The sequence below is a fragment of the Tachyglossus aculeatus genome, chromosome 24 (genome assembly GCF_015852505.1).
Source record: "Tachyglossus aculeatus isolate mTacAcu1 chromosome 24, mTacAcu1.pri, whole genome shotgun sequence".
NCBI lineage: Eukaryota > Metazoa > Chordata > Mammalia > Monotremata > Tachyglossidae > Tachyglossus > Tachyglossus aculeatus.
In genome coordinates, this window is record NC_052089.1 from 24,526,750 (window position 1) to 24,543,797 (window position 17,048).

The 17,048-nt window shown below is 44.7% G+C and overlaps 1 protein-coding gene across 1 annotated transcript in view; it reads right to left on the bottom strand.

Moving 5' to 3' along the window:
* Window positions 1–17,048, bottom strand: part of ITSN1 (intersectin 1) — a 179,014-nt gene that overhangs the window by 62,940 nt on the left and 99,026 nt on the right. The window contains 6 exon segments of the mRNA XM_038766277.1: window positions 1,194–1,353; window positions 4,508–4,594; window positions 4,596–4,753; window positions 12,982–12,996; window positions 14,364–14,485; window positions 16,789–17,018. Coding sequence (XP_038622205.1) covers window positions 1,194–1,353; window positions 4,508–4,594; window positions 4,596–4,753; window positions 12,982–12,996; window positions 14,364–14,485; window positions 16,789–17,018 — 772 coding nt within the window.

A 17,048-nucleotide genomic window follows, 5' to 3' on the forward strand; every position in this document is an offset into this window, starting at 1 on the left:
TTGTAAAAAGAAATCATAAATGATCAACTGGAGCACACTAAAAAATATTTTGGCATACTCCAGGGCTTGTAAATTCACTCTCCTTTCTATGCTGCCAATGCACCTGGATCTGATCCCCTTAAGAACTTGATAGACACCCCACCCCTGGCCCCACAGCCAAGGGTATATGATGATGATGATGATGATGATGGCATTTGTTAAGCGCTTACTATGTGTCAAGCACTATATATATATATATATATATATATAAGAGAAGCAATGTGGCTCAGTGGAAAGAGCATGAGCTTTGGAGTCAGAGGTCATGGGTTCAAATCCCGGCTCCACCAATTGTCAATTAGCTGTGTGACTTTAGGCAAGTTACTTCACTTCTTTGGGCCTCAGTTACCTCATCTGTAAAATGGGGATTAAGACTGTGAGCCCTCCGTGGGACAACCTGATCACCTTGTAACCTCCCCAGAGCTTAGAACAGTGCTTTGCACATAATAAGCACTTAATAAATGCCATCATTATTATTATTATATAGCCTTAGATTCGCCCATTCCTCTGTCCATAATTTATTTTGATGTCTATCTCCCCAGTCTAGACTGTGAGCCACTTGGGGACAGTGAACTTGTCTACCCAGTACTGTATTGTTCTCTCCTGAGCACCTAGTACAGTGCTCAGCCTACAGTAAGTGTTCAATAAATACCAAGGACTGGATGCATAACCGTGAACATTCTCAGACTGAAACATGCCTCGTTTACACCAGGTCTTTTGCATTACTTACATATGCAAAGAACAGCATATATTGCATCACTTCTTTGCTACAAGATATAAATGGCCCAAAATAGGAGGCAACCACATGACCTTTCATAGCTCAGTTATTAGCGGCAAATTGAAACATACTGTCCCTTTCTGAATTGCACCCAAATACCAGTGAGTGCCAGAGATTGTTCAAACCGATTTACACTGGCTTAAATTTGTGTTCACTGCTTGTGAATTCACAAACTACTGAAACAAATAAAGAAAAAAGTCCCCCACAAGTGTGAGATCTCTGTTTGGGGCCCACTGACAGAGTGGGTTTCCTCAAGGGTGTTGCCATGGTTTTATCTGAAAACATCCACAGCAGGTTGGAGGCAGTGGGTTGGCAGCTTTCGGAATGCCAAAATGGGTTCCAGAAAATGGGTACCACCACGCAGCGCCCGCCTGTTTACCTGGCCCAGGACAGGGGAGGGTGAGGAGCCCGTGACCGTGGCTGGGGTAAAGGCCGATCTCTGTCTCAACTGCCCGGCATTTGGCACCGTGAGGGAGGGCTGGGCTGCCCAGGCATCCCAGTGATCAGTCTCCGCTTTCTCATTAGTGTTGGTCGGCCACCTGGAAGCGGGAAAAACAGACAAGAAAATTAAAGCTTCGGCATGGGCAAATCACTGCAGAGCTCAAATCCTTTTTATGAAATAGAGCTAACAGATCAGATCCCAACTGAGACCGTCAGCTCCTTTGAGGGTGGTTTCTACTAACTCTACTGTACTTGCCCAAGCGTTTAGAAGAGTGCTCTGTTCCCAGTGGGTTCTCAAAGTCTACTGATTGATTGGTTAGGTAAAATGAGGAGTCTGCCAGCAGTCATCATCATCATCAATCGTATTTATTGAGCGCTTATTGTGTGCAGAGCACTGTACTAAGCACTTGGGAAGTACAAGTTGGCAACATATAGAGACAGTCCCTACCCAACAGTGGGCTCACAGTCTAAAAGTTAACCTGTGCTCAAGCTCAGATGTATTCATTGAAGTTTCCCCCATTACAGTCCGCCACACCTGAATCCTCCCTCCTCATTGTCACCAGCTCAAAGAAACTTTTCCCAATTCATCCCATCCACTCTATCCCCTCAGTTCAGTATTGCCGTACTAGATGCAAATATTCATGCTTATCATTTGCGGTTTGCCTGTCATCTTTCCCACTAAATTGTACGATCCTTGTGGGCTAGAAGTGCAATTCTGACAGTTGATGGATACGCATTTTGACAAAACAGAGGAGTGAGGAAGGGGGAAATGGAGATGACAGGAAAGGAGGAGAAAAGAGGATCTGTTAATGCTCGGACTGTGTAATATAAAATCAAACACAATACAGGTACTTACTGTGCCTGTATTAAGCTTAGAATAATTTTTTTATCTTCCGGCATCTCACTGATTCTTGTACTTACTATTTCTCTGACCAAACTGATCATTCCACCAGTTTCTGCGGCAACTACTTCACAGTAAAGTTACTGATTTGGTGGGGAGAATTGAGTGCTGAGTTAAAGTGGAATGCCGCCCTAAGGGTTCAAGTATTTCTGCCTACGTATCGTCAAGACGGAATGCATCTTAAAAACTGCTTCACTCTTGTTTGGAATCCTTCAGCTTTCTAACCATCAACTGCAGAAGCAACCCCCAAACTGCACAAGGAGAGCAACAAAGACCACCAGTTTGTGTCCACCTTGTCCGCATTTCATAACGTGCAAGAAGCTAACACTGAAACCACAATGTAGTTTTTCAAAATTCAGCTGCTATTGAACTTGGCTGCGCTTCTGATCTGCAGTCAGTGTTGGTGACCTAAACAGAAAGACCAAACCCCCCTGGCTAGGGTTTAAGATGAATTCAGCTCACATGAAAATGGAGAATGAGCTTCTCAGGTTGCCGTGTTTGAATCTGTGTGGCCAAAAAGGAAATTGTTCAAAAAGTTTCAACGGCAATTCAGGATGGGCTCAGTTTTCTCGGAACGGATAGTTTATAAAGCTAATAAAAAATGATAATTATTGCCAGGCACTATACAAAGCACTGGGGTAGATACGAGCAAATTGGGTTGGACACAGTCCCTGTCCCACATGGGGCTCACAGTCTCAATGCCCATTTTACAGATGAGGCAACTGAGACACCGAGAAGTGAACTGACTTATCCAAGTTCACATAGCAGACAAGTGGGAGGGCCAAGATTAGAACTCATGACCTTTGCTCTATCCACTACTCCATGCTCCTTATTATGGTACTTAGGCACTTACTATGTGCCAAGCTCTGTTCTAAGTGCTGGAGTAGATACAAGTTAGTCAGGTTTGACACAGCCACCGTCCCACAAGAGGCTCGCATTCTTAATCCTCATTTGACAGATGAGGTAACTGAAACCCAGAGAAGTGAAGTGACCTACCCAAGGTCACCCAGCAGACATGTGGCAGAGCCGGGATTAGAGGTCATGGGTTAGGTCACCAACACTCACTCCTAGGCCTACGTTCTATCCACTTTGCCACGCTGCTATAAACCCTGAAGCACATTCTAATTCAGCTCTTCTCATACTTTGGCATTTTGACTGCTTATAAGAGGTTTTACAAATGAAGAAGGCAGTGTGACTACCCTTTAACAAGAAAAGCAGAACTGGACCACTTCCTTGAAAAGCCATAAATGATCCCCGACGGCCTAAGAAATATTTATCAACAGGCTTCTTGGCCAAGAACAAGAGAAAATGGAATGCATTCTCTTTGGCATACTGTCTCTGTGATAAAACACAAAATTTTAAGAAGGCTAATATTTTTACACGCATATCAGTGGTGAAGATTCAGCCAATCCCTAAAATCTGAGGCATGGAACGCTAATGGAAACTCTGATGCTCAATTATACGTCTTACCATTTCAGTCCTCTGCCTTCTAAAAGGGCTCCAGTGCCTCCAATGCGGCATCAAGGCTGAGAGGGAAGAGCAAACAAGCAAGCAAGCATCCCTCCATTCCAATTTACCAATATACTCAATGGGCAAAGCTTGAAGGGAAGGTTTTGCAACTTATTTTAGATGCACATCGAGATCCACTCACGTTTGAAAATCGAAAACAGTTCAGCCGACGAGGCAGCTTTGAATAAATGCTATCAATGAGGAGTATTTACTGAGCGCTTACTCTGTTCACAGCACTGTACTAAGTGCGTGGGAAAATACAACAGAGTTGGTAGACACAGTCCCGGCCCATAAACAGCTTACGGTCTACAGAGACATAGGTGATGGACCGGGGAAATAATTGAGTATGAGACTATATACTCCAGCGCTTAGAACAGTGCTTTGCACATAGTAAGTTCTTAATAAATGCCATTAAAAATAAAAAAAATAAGTGCTGCGGGCTTACGGCTTACAGTGAGAATCAAAGTGCTGACTTCAGTGAGAAGGCAGAGTAAGAGCAGCTCTTCCCAGGACCAAATGAAAATTTTAATTTCAACAGGACGCTGAAACAGAGAGGTTAAAGAACGCTTCTTTCTCGCAGAGATGAATACGCTTGAGTTAGTTATCGGAGAGAACTCGAGCGAACGGCGTCAGGGACACAAAGCAGTCAGTGACACCAAACGCTCACTGTGTGCCTGACCCTTTTGTCCCAACAGTGTGAAGCCGGACTGGAAGAGGTGACGGAAGCCTAACGGTTTTTGCTCTTGACTCTTTCTCCTACATCCTTGGAAACGGGCAGAGTGGCGAGACCACTGGGGAAGGCAGGATCTCGCCGCTATTCGGATGGTAACCTCCATACGTACGTGGAACTGAAGTCGGCCCAGTTATTGGAGGCTGTGGACGAATCCGACGAGGCGGGGGCCACGGGAGTGGGAGTTTCCCGCAGAGCGCCAGGGGTGGGGGCTGGGGGGGGTGTCCGCGGCAGGTTTGCTCGGTGCTGGAACTTCGCTTTCAGGGATTCTCTCGGCGTAGTTCGCGGGAAACCATCCCGTCTTTCCCTTTAACTCCCCGCCAAGCCAGCCAGGTTCTCCAGTTTGGCTTTCGTCCACCTGCAGGGAAGAAACAGAGCTTGACAACTGGTAAAGGGGGACGTTTACCTGGATATGAACCCTGGGAAACCCACTCTTGCTGTAAACCAAACCCTACTTTTACCCCTGAGTGGACGCTCCTTTGTGATATTCTGACTCCAAGTGCAAACTCAATCAAGACACAAAAAATTATCTATCAACTTTACAATGAACACAATCCTTAACACTAAGCAGAGCCTAAAAATCGGTATGATTTTCTATCTTTTATCCAGTACATTTTTCTCAAAAGGAACACAGGGGAGCAATGTTCCTTTACCCCGTGAATGGGGAACGTGAAAAGCATATATGCTGAATAAATGTCTTTTCCTAGCCTAGGAGTTGGGGGAGAAGGATTGTTAGAGAGGTACCCTGTTCCTGCTACTACTAATAATAACTGTGGTACGTGTAAAGCACTTATTGTGTGCCAGGCACTGTACTAAACGCTGGGGTGGATACAAGCAAATCGGGTTGCTACAGTCCCTGTCCCACGTGGGGCTCACAGTCTCAACCCTTATTTTACAGATGAGGAAACTGAGGCCCAGAGAAGTGAAGTGACTTTGCCCAAGGTTCCACAGCAGACAAGTGGTGGAGGTGGGATTAGAACCCACAACCTTTTAACTCCCAGGCCTGTGCTCTATCCACTAACGCCACGCTGCTTCTCTAAGTACTATCCGTACAATCGCTACGGATAACAATAATAATAACAGTAATAATTATCGTTATAGACAAATCTCACTCTTCACTTTTTTCCTCACCAGCTCCTTTCCCTAAAAAATTTAGCCCAGGAAGCTGCCTTTTTTGTGGGTCGTTTTTTTAAATGGAATTTGTCAAGCGTTTACCGTGTGCCAGGTTCTGTATTAAGCACTGAGGTAGTTACAAGGTAAATCAGATAAACTGGACTCCCAGTCTTAATTCCCATTTTACGGATGAGGTAACTGGGCCACAGAGAAGTTAAGCCATTTGTTCAATGTCACCCAGCGGGCATTTGGCAGAACCGGGATTAGAGCCCAGGTTCTGGCTCCTTCCACTACGCCACGAGGCTTGAGATGCCCATCATGGAGCTGGAGTCCACGACCCTGTGACGAGGAATCTCATGCTCTACTGACCGAGCAAGGCGGGAATGGAAATTGACTTACAATCTGCTGAACGTGCCCAGGTTTAGAACACTGAACACTGTAGGTGCTCCACCTATACCACTGATTCATTGATTGTAGGGAAAAAAAGTCCTGGATCAAAGAAGGGTAACGTGTTGCCAGCCCCAAGACATTTAGCTGCAATTGCTAAGGGTGTTCTGAAAGAGAGAGATGTTCAACAAACCCTTGGCAGCGTGCTCTGCAGCGCATAAGCACACAAGAAATACCAAGGATCAGGAGGATGCATCCAGAGTCAATTTAGAAGGAACCTTCCCGTCACTCAAGATCCAGCTTTAGGTCCGCCGAACGCTGGCTTTTACCTCTTTGGACGTTTAAAAAAATTAAAACAAACGAAAACTACGGTATGGGGGTTGGTGTCTGACCTGATTATCCTGTATTATCCCTGGTGCTTAGCACAATGCTCATCACATATTAGAAGCTTAAATACCACTAATTAATTATTGGTACGTTTTGATGAGGAGGAGGTCTGAACTACAAAAAGAGGGAAGGAATGACTGTGTTTTAAGGAGCAGTAAATTAAAAAAAGGGCACTGAAACATATATCCTGATCTTATTTTCTGCTGGCTTAAGCTGTCACTCAAGTTATTTATTCAACTGAACATCATTCTGGGGGATGCTGTTTCATTTTAATTCTCTTCTCAGAGCAGTGGTGGTGTGAGGGTGAGGGTGTCGTTTCTCTAGGAATAACTACCAAGGTCCCCAAGAAATTCCAAAGAAAGGGGCTAGAGGGGAGGCTCCCTTCTGGCGGGTTTTCCCGGGCTCCTTTTAGAATGTAACCATTTGCTCCCCTGTTCCAAATCCACACCCTCCTTCTAGGAAAGAACTTGAAGAGCAGGAAAGCAGGCCCGCACCAGTTGCTGGAAGGTGCCTTAGGCTAATTCCACCTTGGCTCACAAAAATCAATTAGTATATTACAAACTTTCCCTTTGCCAATGTGGGTGGATTCTGTCCGCGTGCTTCAGGGTGTACTTGGGAGAAGGTGTGGCAACCATTGAATGCATTTCCCAACTCTCCTTCCTCGGCACTCTGACGGAAAGAAAGCAGAGGCGCAGCGTGGCTGCTGGAAAGAGCCCAAGCCTGGAAATTGGAGGACCTAATAATCAATCAATCGTATTTATTGAGCACTTACTGTGTGCAGAGCACTGTACTAAGCACTTGGGAAGTACAAGTTGGCAACATATAGAGACAGTCCCTACCCAACAGTGGGCTCACAGTCTAAAAGGGGGAGACGGAGAACAAAACCAAACATACTAACAAAATAAAATAAATAGAATAGATAATAAAATAAATAGAATAGATAATGGAATAATAATAATGATAACGATTGTAGCACTTGTTAAATGCTTACTATGTGCCAGGCGCTGTTCTAAGCGCTGGGGTGGATACAAGCAAATTAAGTTGGACACAGTCCCTGTCCCATTTGGAATCACCATCTTCTAGACTGTGAGTCCGCTGCTGGGTAGAGTCCGTCTCTATATGTTGCCAACTTGTACTTAGTATAGTGCTCTGCACACAGTAAGCGCTCAATAAATACGATTGAATGAATCCCCATCTTACAACTGAGGCACAGAGCAGTTAAGTGGCTTGCCCAAGGTCACACAGCAGACAAGTGGCAGAGATGGAATTAGAACCCAGCTCCTTCAGAATCCTAGACTCGTGCCCGATCCACTAGGCAATGCTGCTTCGTGGCTCAGTGGAAAAGAGCCGGGCTTTGGAGTCAGAGGTCATGGGTTCAAATCCTGGCTCCGCCAATTGTCAGCTGTGTGACTTTGGGCAAGTCACTTAACTTCTCTGGGCCTCAGTTCCTTCATCTGTAAAATGGGGATTAAGACTGGGAGCCCCACGTGGGACAACCTGATCACCTTTTATCCCCCCAGCGCTTAGAACAGTGCTTTGCACACAGTAAGCACTTAATAAATGCCATTATTATTATTATTATTATTATCATAAAATTGTTTTTAAAAAGAGGAGATCCATAAGGGATTTATCCTAATCTATTGTATTCTCCGAACATGGAGGCACTCAATCATTACTACAGATTGAAGCCTGACCCTAAAGTAGATAATGAGCACTCCATTATTTGCTAATATTCTCTTTCTCAATCACGGAAACAATGAGTTGTGACAATAAAGAGTCATGACTCAGTATTTCACCAATCTTATTCTTTCATCTGAGTATCAAGGAGAAACAGAATGCTTTCAAACCTCAACCACTGGAAAATTTGGAATCTTTTCCCCCCTATCAAATGTTCACAGTGTGAAATTACTAACCAAGGCAAATGAAAAACTTGTCCAATGCAATCTTCAAGTAACAGAAACCACACTTTCTCCAGCTGACTGGAGACAAGAAGTCTGAACCAGGGAAAAATTCATGTCTAATCTGATGCCAAGCAACAGATCCCAAATATTCCGACGGAAGGCACTTGGAAACAATGTGATATTCAGGATGGTTGGTTTTTAAGTCTGGCTCGGATCTTGCATTTCTCAAATGACTTTTCCGTAGGAATCGAGGGGAATTGAAATGAATCCAAATGTCCATCCGGGAGCTAAGAGAACATCCAAGTGGAGGAACAAAGCTGGTGGTCCTGAGTTTCCCTGCCTTTCTGGGAAGCTCTGCATTCTTGAGTCTGTTTATAGCTTCTGAGGGATGGCTCCAGAGACCCATTTCAAGGCTCTGCTTTACTCAGGGAGTTCAAGTCAATCTAGATTTCTCAGTAGGCAAGGGATTTAGGATCAATTTTGATAGTATTCTATTCCCGATCAGAGTCAAATGGTATGTACATATTGTTCTCCCTTTCCAATCCCAACCTGAGCAGGTGGGAAGGGTTTAAAATACAGCAAATAATCCCCCAGCTGCCTAGCAAAAACAAAGCAAAGGTCACCACTGGTCTGTGTTTAGCCAAGTCCACAGGCCCTGGACAAAATTTAAAGCAAAAGAATTAATGTGCCTCAACAATTGACTCACTGCCAACAACCATCTTTTTTGTCCTTCCTTATTTCTACAACAGCTTGGCTCAGTGGAAAGAGCCCGGGCTTTGGAGTCAGAGGTCATGGGTTCAAACCCCGGCTCCGCCAACTGTCAGCTGTGGGACTTTGGGCAAGTCACTTCATTTCTCTGGGCCTCAGTTCCCTCATCTGTAAAATGGGGATTAAGACTGTGAGCCCCATGTGGGACAACCTGATCACCTTTGCACATAGTAAGCGCTTAACAAATACCATTATTATTATTATTATTATTATTACAACTAGGTATTTCCCAGGCCCACTTAATGATGGACAGTGTGAAAAAACTGGATAATAGCGTTTATGTTTTTTCTGCAATCAAGCATTAGTGGCTACCGTATTTCATTTGCTTTGAAGCGTCTCCAACGTTCTCAGTGGCCTGAAAGTTCAGTTCAATGCCAGCACCTCCAATTCCTCCGAAAGAAAGCACAAGAGGAAGACCCAAAGCGGTAATGGAAAAACGCTTGGGTTCTTGGATGCGGGAACAAATGGACCAAGAGCCTAAAGCAAGGACCGCAAAAAAATTTAATAATAATAATAATGGCATTTATTAAGTGCTTACTACGTGCAAAGCACAGTTCTAAGTGCTAGGGAGGTTACAAGGTGATCAGGTTGTCCCACGAGGGGCTCACAGGCAATCCCCATTTTCCAGATGAGGTAACTGAGGCCCAGAGAAGTTAAGTGACTTGCCCAAAGTCACACAGCTGACAATTGGTGGAGCCAGGATTTGAACCCATGATCACTGACTCCAAAGCCTGTGTTCTTTCCACTGAGCCACGCTGTTTCTCTATAAAAAATAAAATTAGCAAGTGTTAATTACTCTACCAAACCACGCCTACTGGGAGGGGGGATATTACGTTCATGGGGACTTCATTATCCTGAAATGACCATAAACCAACAGAACAATAGAACCTTCACACCCATTAAACACTTCAAGTTAAGAAATCCTTCCCATTGAACAGTCCGGAATGCATAGAAAGTTCAGCTTATTAATGGGTTTAAGACCATCTGAATTTCAGCTGAGGAGTCTCCCATCCATCAACCTGGTTGTTTTAGCCAAATTCAGTGGGGAGCAAAGGACGCTAAACGCAGCAGTTCATCTCCCTGTGGTAAGCTGTAATCCTTTGGCAGTGGTGAATTTAAGGAGGGAATGTAGATTTCTGTGTCCTTTACAAATGAACTTAAGGGGAATTTTCCCCAAAGCGGTGGGTATGTGAGGAGAATCCCAAAGAAGCAACTTTAACTGGATAAATAAAAAGCCATAGAAAAACTATAGAAACTGAGAAGCAGCATGGCTCAGTGGAAAGAACCCGGGCTTTGGAGTCAGAGGTCAGGGGTTCAAATCCCGGCTCCACCAACTGTCAGCTGTGTGACTCTGGGCAAGTCACTTCACTTCTCTGGGCCTCAGTTACCTCATCTGTAAAATGGGGATTAAAACTGTGAGCGCCCCCGTGGGACAACCTGATCACCTTGTAACCGCCCCCGTGCTTAGAACGGTGCTTTGCACATAGTAAGCACTTAACAAATACCATCATTACTATTATTATTATTATTAAAGCATCACCCTCCCTCCCTAAAAAAAATGGTCACGCAGCCTTGCTCAGAACTTCCCCTATCTCCCACCCTAAGAATGAAACGTGTTCCCAGGAGGAGTCTTCAATCTATCTATCAATCTACTATTTATCAATCAATCAATCATATTTATTGAGCGCTTACTGTGTGTAGAACACTGAACACTTGGGAGAATACAACGGAATGGAGTTGGTACACCCATTCCCTGCCCAACAATAAGCTTACATTCTAGAGGCAGAGACAGACGATAATTCATTCATTCATTCAATCGTATTTATTGAGCGCTTACTGTGTGCAGAGCACTGTACTAAGCACTTGGGAAGTACAAGTTGGCTACATATAGAGATGGCCCCTACCCAACAACGGGCTCACAGTCTAGAAGAGCCAGGCCCTTTCTGCTCTCCACAGTCCTTATTCCCTGAGATCACGGTCCTCCCAGGGAATCTCCAGTCCAGGAAAGGCCTAAGGATCTGCCTCTTGGCTCCCCAAATAGCCTTTGCTCTTATCTTGGAAGCCCACGGGCCTGGTTCTGAGCAGTCGGGACTTGGGGAAGATGATTCTGCTAGGGAGAGAGTGCCCATGTTAAAAGACCATCCTTCCCCTGGGGCACTGGGCTCAGAGGTACCCCTTCCTGCCATGGGCAGATGCAGAACGTACAGGTAGGAGGGGTCTAGTGCAAAATGGGTGGTACATCTTCCCCAGCCTAGCAGGAGAGACACACAAGGAGATGCTTCCCAGGGAACTCCACGGGGAGACAGGGATGGGGAGAGATGGATCGGTACATCAGTGCTGTGGGGCAGAGGGAGGGGTGAATAAAGGGCGCAAATCCAAGTGCAAGGCAACGCAGAAGGGAGTGGCAGACTTCTAGACTGTGAGCCCGTTGTTGGGTAGGGACCGTCTCTATATGTTGCCAACTTGGACTTCCCAAGCGCTTAGTCCGGTGCTCTGCACACAGTAAGCGCTCACTAAATACGACTGAATGAATGAAAGAGGAAATGAGGGCCTCGTCGGGGAAGACCTCTTGGAAGTTATACTGAACTATCTCCGGTGCTAACTTAGAAAAACGTCACCACATCTGTGGGGGAGGAACTGTGGCTTAATGGAGAGAGCCCCAGGGCAGGGCTTCTGCGTGACTTTGGGTAAGCATATAACCTCTCTTGGCTTCAGTTTCCTCATCTGTTAAATGGGGCTAAGACAGGCTGCGAGCCAATAATGGGCACGACATGCTTTCTTTTTATCTACCCAAGAACTCCGCGTATCTTTTAAGGGCTTAATAAATGTCACAGTTATCACGATGATCTTCCTGAACTGCCACCCTTCCTGCACACCACTCAATGAGCTATTTCTGCTGCTGCAATCGCTGTCATCAGCTGGATTTCCTGTGGAATGTGTCGAGGGACAAGGTTTCTGGCACACGAGTTATTTAGGTTACAGGTGCCACTAGGCACTTCGGAGCTGAGTCGGACAGTATGATGGATAAGCTCGGAAACGTCACCTGGGTGGGCTGCGGGCCCATCCAGACTGGACTCGGAAGTGGGAGATCCTGGGGCCAGAATATTCGAACCTTTTAATCTCATCCCCAAGTGAGGTAGATTGTGGAAAGCTCTTCCTCATTTGGAGACGATGGGGCTGCTCTGTCCCACAACCAAATCCCTGGGGGAAAGGACCAGTTTTCCAACTCTGCAGAGGTCACCTGAAAGGATGTGTGCAACACACTGCTCATTCCCCTCTGGGTAACCATGTTAAATGGGGCCAATTTCTGTGCAAAATGGAAACCGCAGAAAATCCTGAAACTGAACACATCACTGTACGTTTTCCAGGAATTTGAGGCAATCGCCACTCACTGTGCTAAACAAAAACTGCTTGAATGCTCAACGGAAAGCACGATTTCAGACATTTTTCTTTATCTCACGTCTCGATTCAGTTCCACATTATGAAACAAAAAAGTAAACAGACTGGAAAACTGACATTTACTGATAAAGAGAAAAACGGATTTTAAATGAAGACATCGACAGTCTCTTCGTGAGACAGGAACACAGAAAGCAGGGTAACACAAAAGAAGGGGACATCATGGTCATTTCACACACTCTTCCTGATGGAGAATAGGAAGAGCTTGCTCTTACAGAATCAGTCAATGAGATGCTTGCGTATTTCACATTTCATTGCATGCTGGGTCTGCAAAGAGCATTTTCCATCTGGAACTGATAGACACTGTTTATTTTTTTCTCCTCTCCCCCTAAAACCAGTCCTTAATGTTTCTAGCAAACAAATTCTATGGACACCATTCAATGGACTGATACTTTTTAACTAAAAAATATATAGATATAGATATAGATAAATACGAATTTCTTGGTGAACAAGACTCAGAAACATATTTTTGTTGCCAACCCACAAAACAAAGATATGTTTACTTGCACGAGTTAAATGGATAAAAAATACATTCAAGAAGATGTAGACTTCCTGACAATTATTCAGGACTTACCCAGACCCCTTTTACCTCCACCAGGAAAGCAAAGATTTGAAAGTAAGGCAAAATTACAACAGGTTTCGCATAAATAAATGAATCTTACCAATAACTCTAAGCTTTGCCCAATTAGTCGAGCTGGTCTACGGACTACGTGGAAGAAAATCATTTCATATAATCACGAACCTGATTTGGGGGCAATTTTTTCTTCTTCCAAAATGGAAGTGAGATTTGGAACTTTAATATCACGTAATGAAATAAATAAGGGAGGTCAGCCTCTTATATTCCCTTTGATTCAGGTATTGTTCTGAATTTCAAAGAGAAACCTTCCTTCTTAGTAACTCCCTATAGACCCGTTGTGATTTTTTTTTTAAAGAGAGACTTTAAAAATGGAACACGAATCAAATTGACAGCCACTGAATAGGTGTTTTCGGAAAATGGGTCCCAGTCGCATTTACTGTAAAATGGGAAAATCCACAAGAGAGGGCTCATTCCTCTAAGGGCAACTGATATTGTCAGAGGTTGAACTTTGGTCCATCTCCTGCATTTTGGATTCCCAACTTTCTTGCGAGCTTCAGTGGGCAGGTAAAAGATGAAATGTATCTACCCTACTGCACCATCTCATATGTTCATCTTAGGCATGTGCTCATAGGGACATGAGCAGCGCCATAATGGGCTAGATCCACAGGTTCCATCATGCCTAGAGTCACATATGCGTTCTCACGTGCGGAGAGTTCGGGGATTTTTTTATTTTTTATTTTTTTTACAAACTGGAACTCACTTTCAGGTCCAAGTCCTAAAAGAGAGAAGCAGTGAGGCCTAGTGGCTACAGCACGGGGGTGGGAGTCAGAAGGACCTGGGTTCTAATCCCGGCTCCTCTACTTTTCCTCTGATGTGTGACCTTCGGCCATTCACTTAACTTCTCTGTTCCTCAGTTACCACATTTGTAAAATGAGGATCAAGACTGTGAGGCCTGGGTGGAACATGAATCATGTCCAACATGATTAGCTTGTACCTACCACAGCGCTTGGCACACAGTGAGTGCTTAACAAATACCATTAAAAAAAAAAAGTCCCTGACTTTACCTTGGCAACCAAAGGGAGTGGGAGACTGGGGAGCTTTCTAGTGCTACACTTGAACTCTTTGAGGGGAATATAATTTCTTTAGAGAGCCTGCTTAAAAGTGACCATTTAAATTGTTTGAGAACCTCAACTTTTATTCGGTTAGAAAAGAACATGAGCGGTAAGGCCTGCAGTTCAAACTCTTGCCACCCGCTTGGCGACCGCTTGTTACCCTTTATAATACACCTTTCGTGTTCTAACTACCCTTGAATAAAATTGTGAAAGGAATTGAAAAAAAAACCATCATTATCAATAAACGTCCGCTGTGCTCTTTCTTACCATGACTATATCTCCAGGCTGAATCGTGATTTCATCATGGCTCCTGGCCTCGAAAGGGTACAACGCTCGATAATACACTACCTTCACATCCTCCTGTGTGGAAATAGTAAGCGGGCCCTTTTCTGTTGAAAAAGAAAAATAGGAGAAAGAGAAAACACCGCTTTGAACCAAGTATTAACACCTACGTAAATAGCCAGAGCTGAAGTTCTCCTTCCAATCTCCCTTAACTGCAACTGAAATATTAATATCCCATTTTGCATTTATTAAGCACAAAGACCCCACACAAAACAGATTACTGGCTAAATTATTAAGTTCTTCCTATGACCCAAGTGGGTGCCTCCCCCTTCCTTGAGGGTCCTGGATATAAACTCCAGCCTGGGTGTTTAGATTTTGGGTCTCAAAATTTTGGTTACCCTGCAGAGATCAACCTCCCCTGGCATTTCTGTCTACATCTTAAATACCTTATTATTTAAGGCACTGATTCATCTACAAATCCCCTTTTGCCTTCTCCCTTCTATTTTGCAAATAATTTTGGAGTCTGCCGCACTTTGCACAGGACCCTGCCCGCAGTATATGCTCAATAAATGTCACTGATCGATTGAGATGGCATTATTAAAAGGGATCGTTTCTTCCCCAGGCTTCTGAATCCTTCATTTTCCTCTCAAACTAATTAATCAAAACAGAGTGCTTACTGTGTGCCCAGCACTGAACTAAGGGTTTGGGAGAATACAACTGATCTATTGAAACAGCAGTCATGACTTGAATGAGGCGAGAGTATTTTTCAAAAATTTGCGGTGTACAAGTTCAACTCTACCAGACTGCATGAGAAGATGGTAAATGCAGAAATCACGGTGGCATTCTGACTATTCTACTTGTTCAGGAAGCCTGTCTATTTTGCAAATCTCTAATAATTTACACCGTCTTTAAAACCATTCCTGCTCTGATTGCTTGTTAGAGTCAGTCCAATGGCACATTGCCTATAGGTAAAGGGTTTTTGATCATTCATTTACTCTTCCCAAGAAGCCGTACTGATTTGGGTTCTTTTCACAAATAAAGGTCTGCAAATAAGTCGAGACTTTGAAATACGGATCAAAGGGTCCAGAATTTGATATTCACCCCCACCCTCTGCCCTATAGCGCTTACGTACATATCCGTATTTTATTTTAATTCCTGTCCGCCGCTTTAGACTGTAAGCTCCTTGTAGGCAAGGTGCTTGTCTGCCCATTCCATTGTATTGTACACTCCCTAGCACTTAGTACAAGGCCCCGTCTATAGTAAGCGCTCAGTAAGTACCATCGACTGACTGGTTGACCTCAACAGTCCAGGATGAGTTGCCACCAATTCAGTCTGGATGCACTGTGTGTCGCCTATCAATGCAGGGGGGGAAACAACTCCACATAAGACTGAAAAAGGCAGAGCAAGTTGGGAGAAGGAGAACACACGAGAAGTGGCCAGTTGTTCTTCCAGGGACAGTTCAGAAGGGTAACAATACTACGATTAATAAAAAAGTGGTGCACTGTGTGCTGAGCACTGTGGTAAGCACTGGGGGAGATACGATTGAAAGAGCCCTGCGAGTGAGGCTTGGTGAAGCAACGTTCTTTTGTTCCTTCACCTCTAAATGATCTTTTCAAATCAAACTTAGCAAAAGCGAGGAAGACTGCAGCACATTCTTAAAGAGGTTAGCTGTGCAACCCAGAAAGAGCAGCAGAGTTGTCAACTTTTCATGGTGAGAACTGGTGAAGTGACTTCTGATGGCAGCCACTGGGTCAATAATAATGGTAACACTTGTGGTATCTGTTAAGTGCTTGCTAAGTGTGAGGCACTGTACTAAGCGCTGGGGTGGATACAAGCAAATCGGGTTGGACACGGTCCCTGCCCCATGTGGGCTCGCTGTCGCAATCCCCATTTCACAGATGAGGTAACCGCGACCCAGAGAAGTGAAGTGACTTACCCAAGGTCACACAGTAGACAAGTGGCAGAGCCAGAAAGAGAACCTATGACTTTCTGCTTCCCAGGCCTGTGCTCTATCCACTCCGCAAATATGCGTCCCTTGAATCAGGTCCCGCACGGGGCTCACAGAATAAGTATGAGGGAGAACAGGTATTGAATCCCCATTTTGCTGGGAAACAGACAAATAAATTCTATTTACCTATTCTGATGCCATTGATGTCTGTCTACTTGTTTGGTTTTGTTGTCTGTCTCCCTCTTCTAGACTGTGAGTCCATTGTTGGGTAGGGATTGTCTCTATCTGTTGCCGAATTGTACTTTCCAAGTGCTTAGTCCAGTGCTCTGCACACAGTAAGCACTCATTAAATACGACTGAATGAATAAATGAAGGGACTTGCCCCACATCACCCAGCAGACAAGTGGTGGAGCCACCGTTAGAACCCAGGACCGTGCTCTTTCCACTAGGCCATGCAGATACCTGCACTGGACCACGGGGCTTGAACTGCTGGTTTAGCTGGTTCCGGATGCTGCTTGAAAAGTTGACTCAGTTTCTCCTGCATCTCTTGGGCACCTTTCTCCTCAGAGTCTTTTCTCTTGGCCGCTTCTTCCCTCTTCAGCCTCTCCTCCTCGTGTGCCTTTTTAGGCCGGTGGTAGTCTTCGTCCTGCTGCGCCCGGTCCAGCCACGGTTTCTCTCTCTCGTGCGCTCGCCTGTCCAAGAAAACGTTCCATTTCCAATAC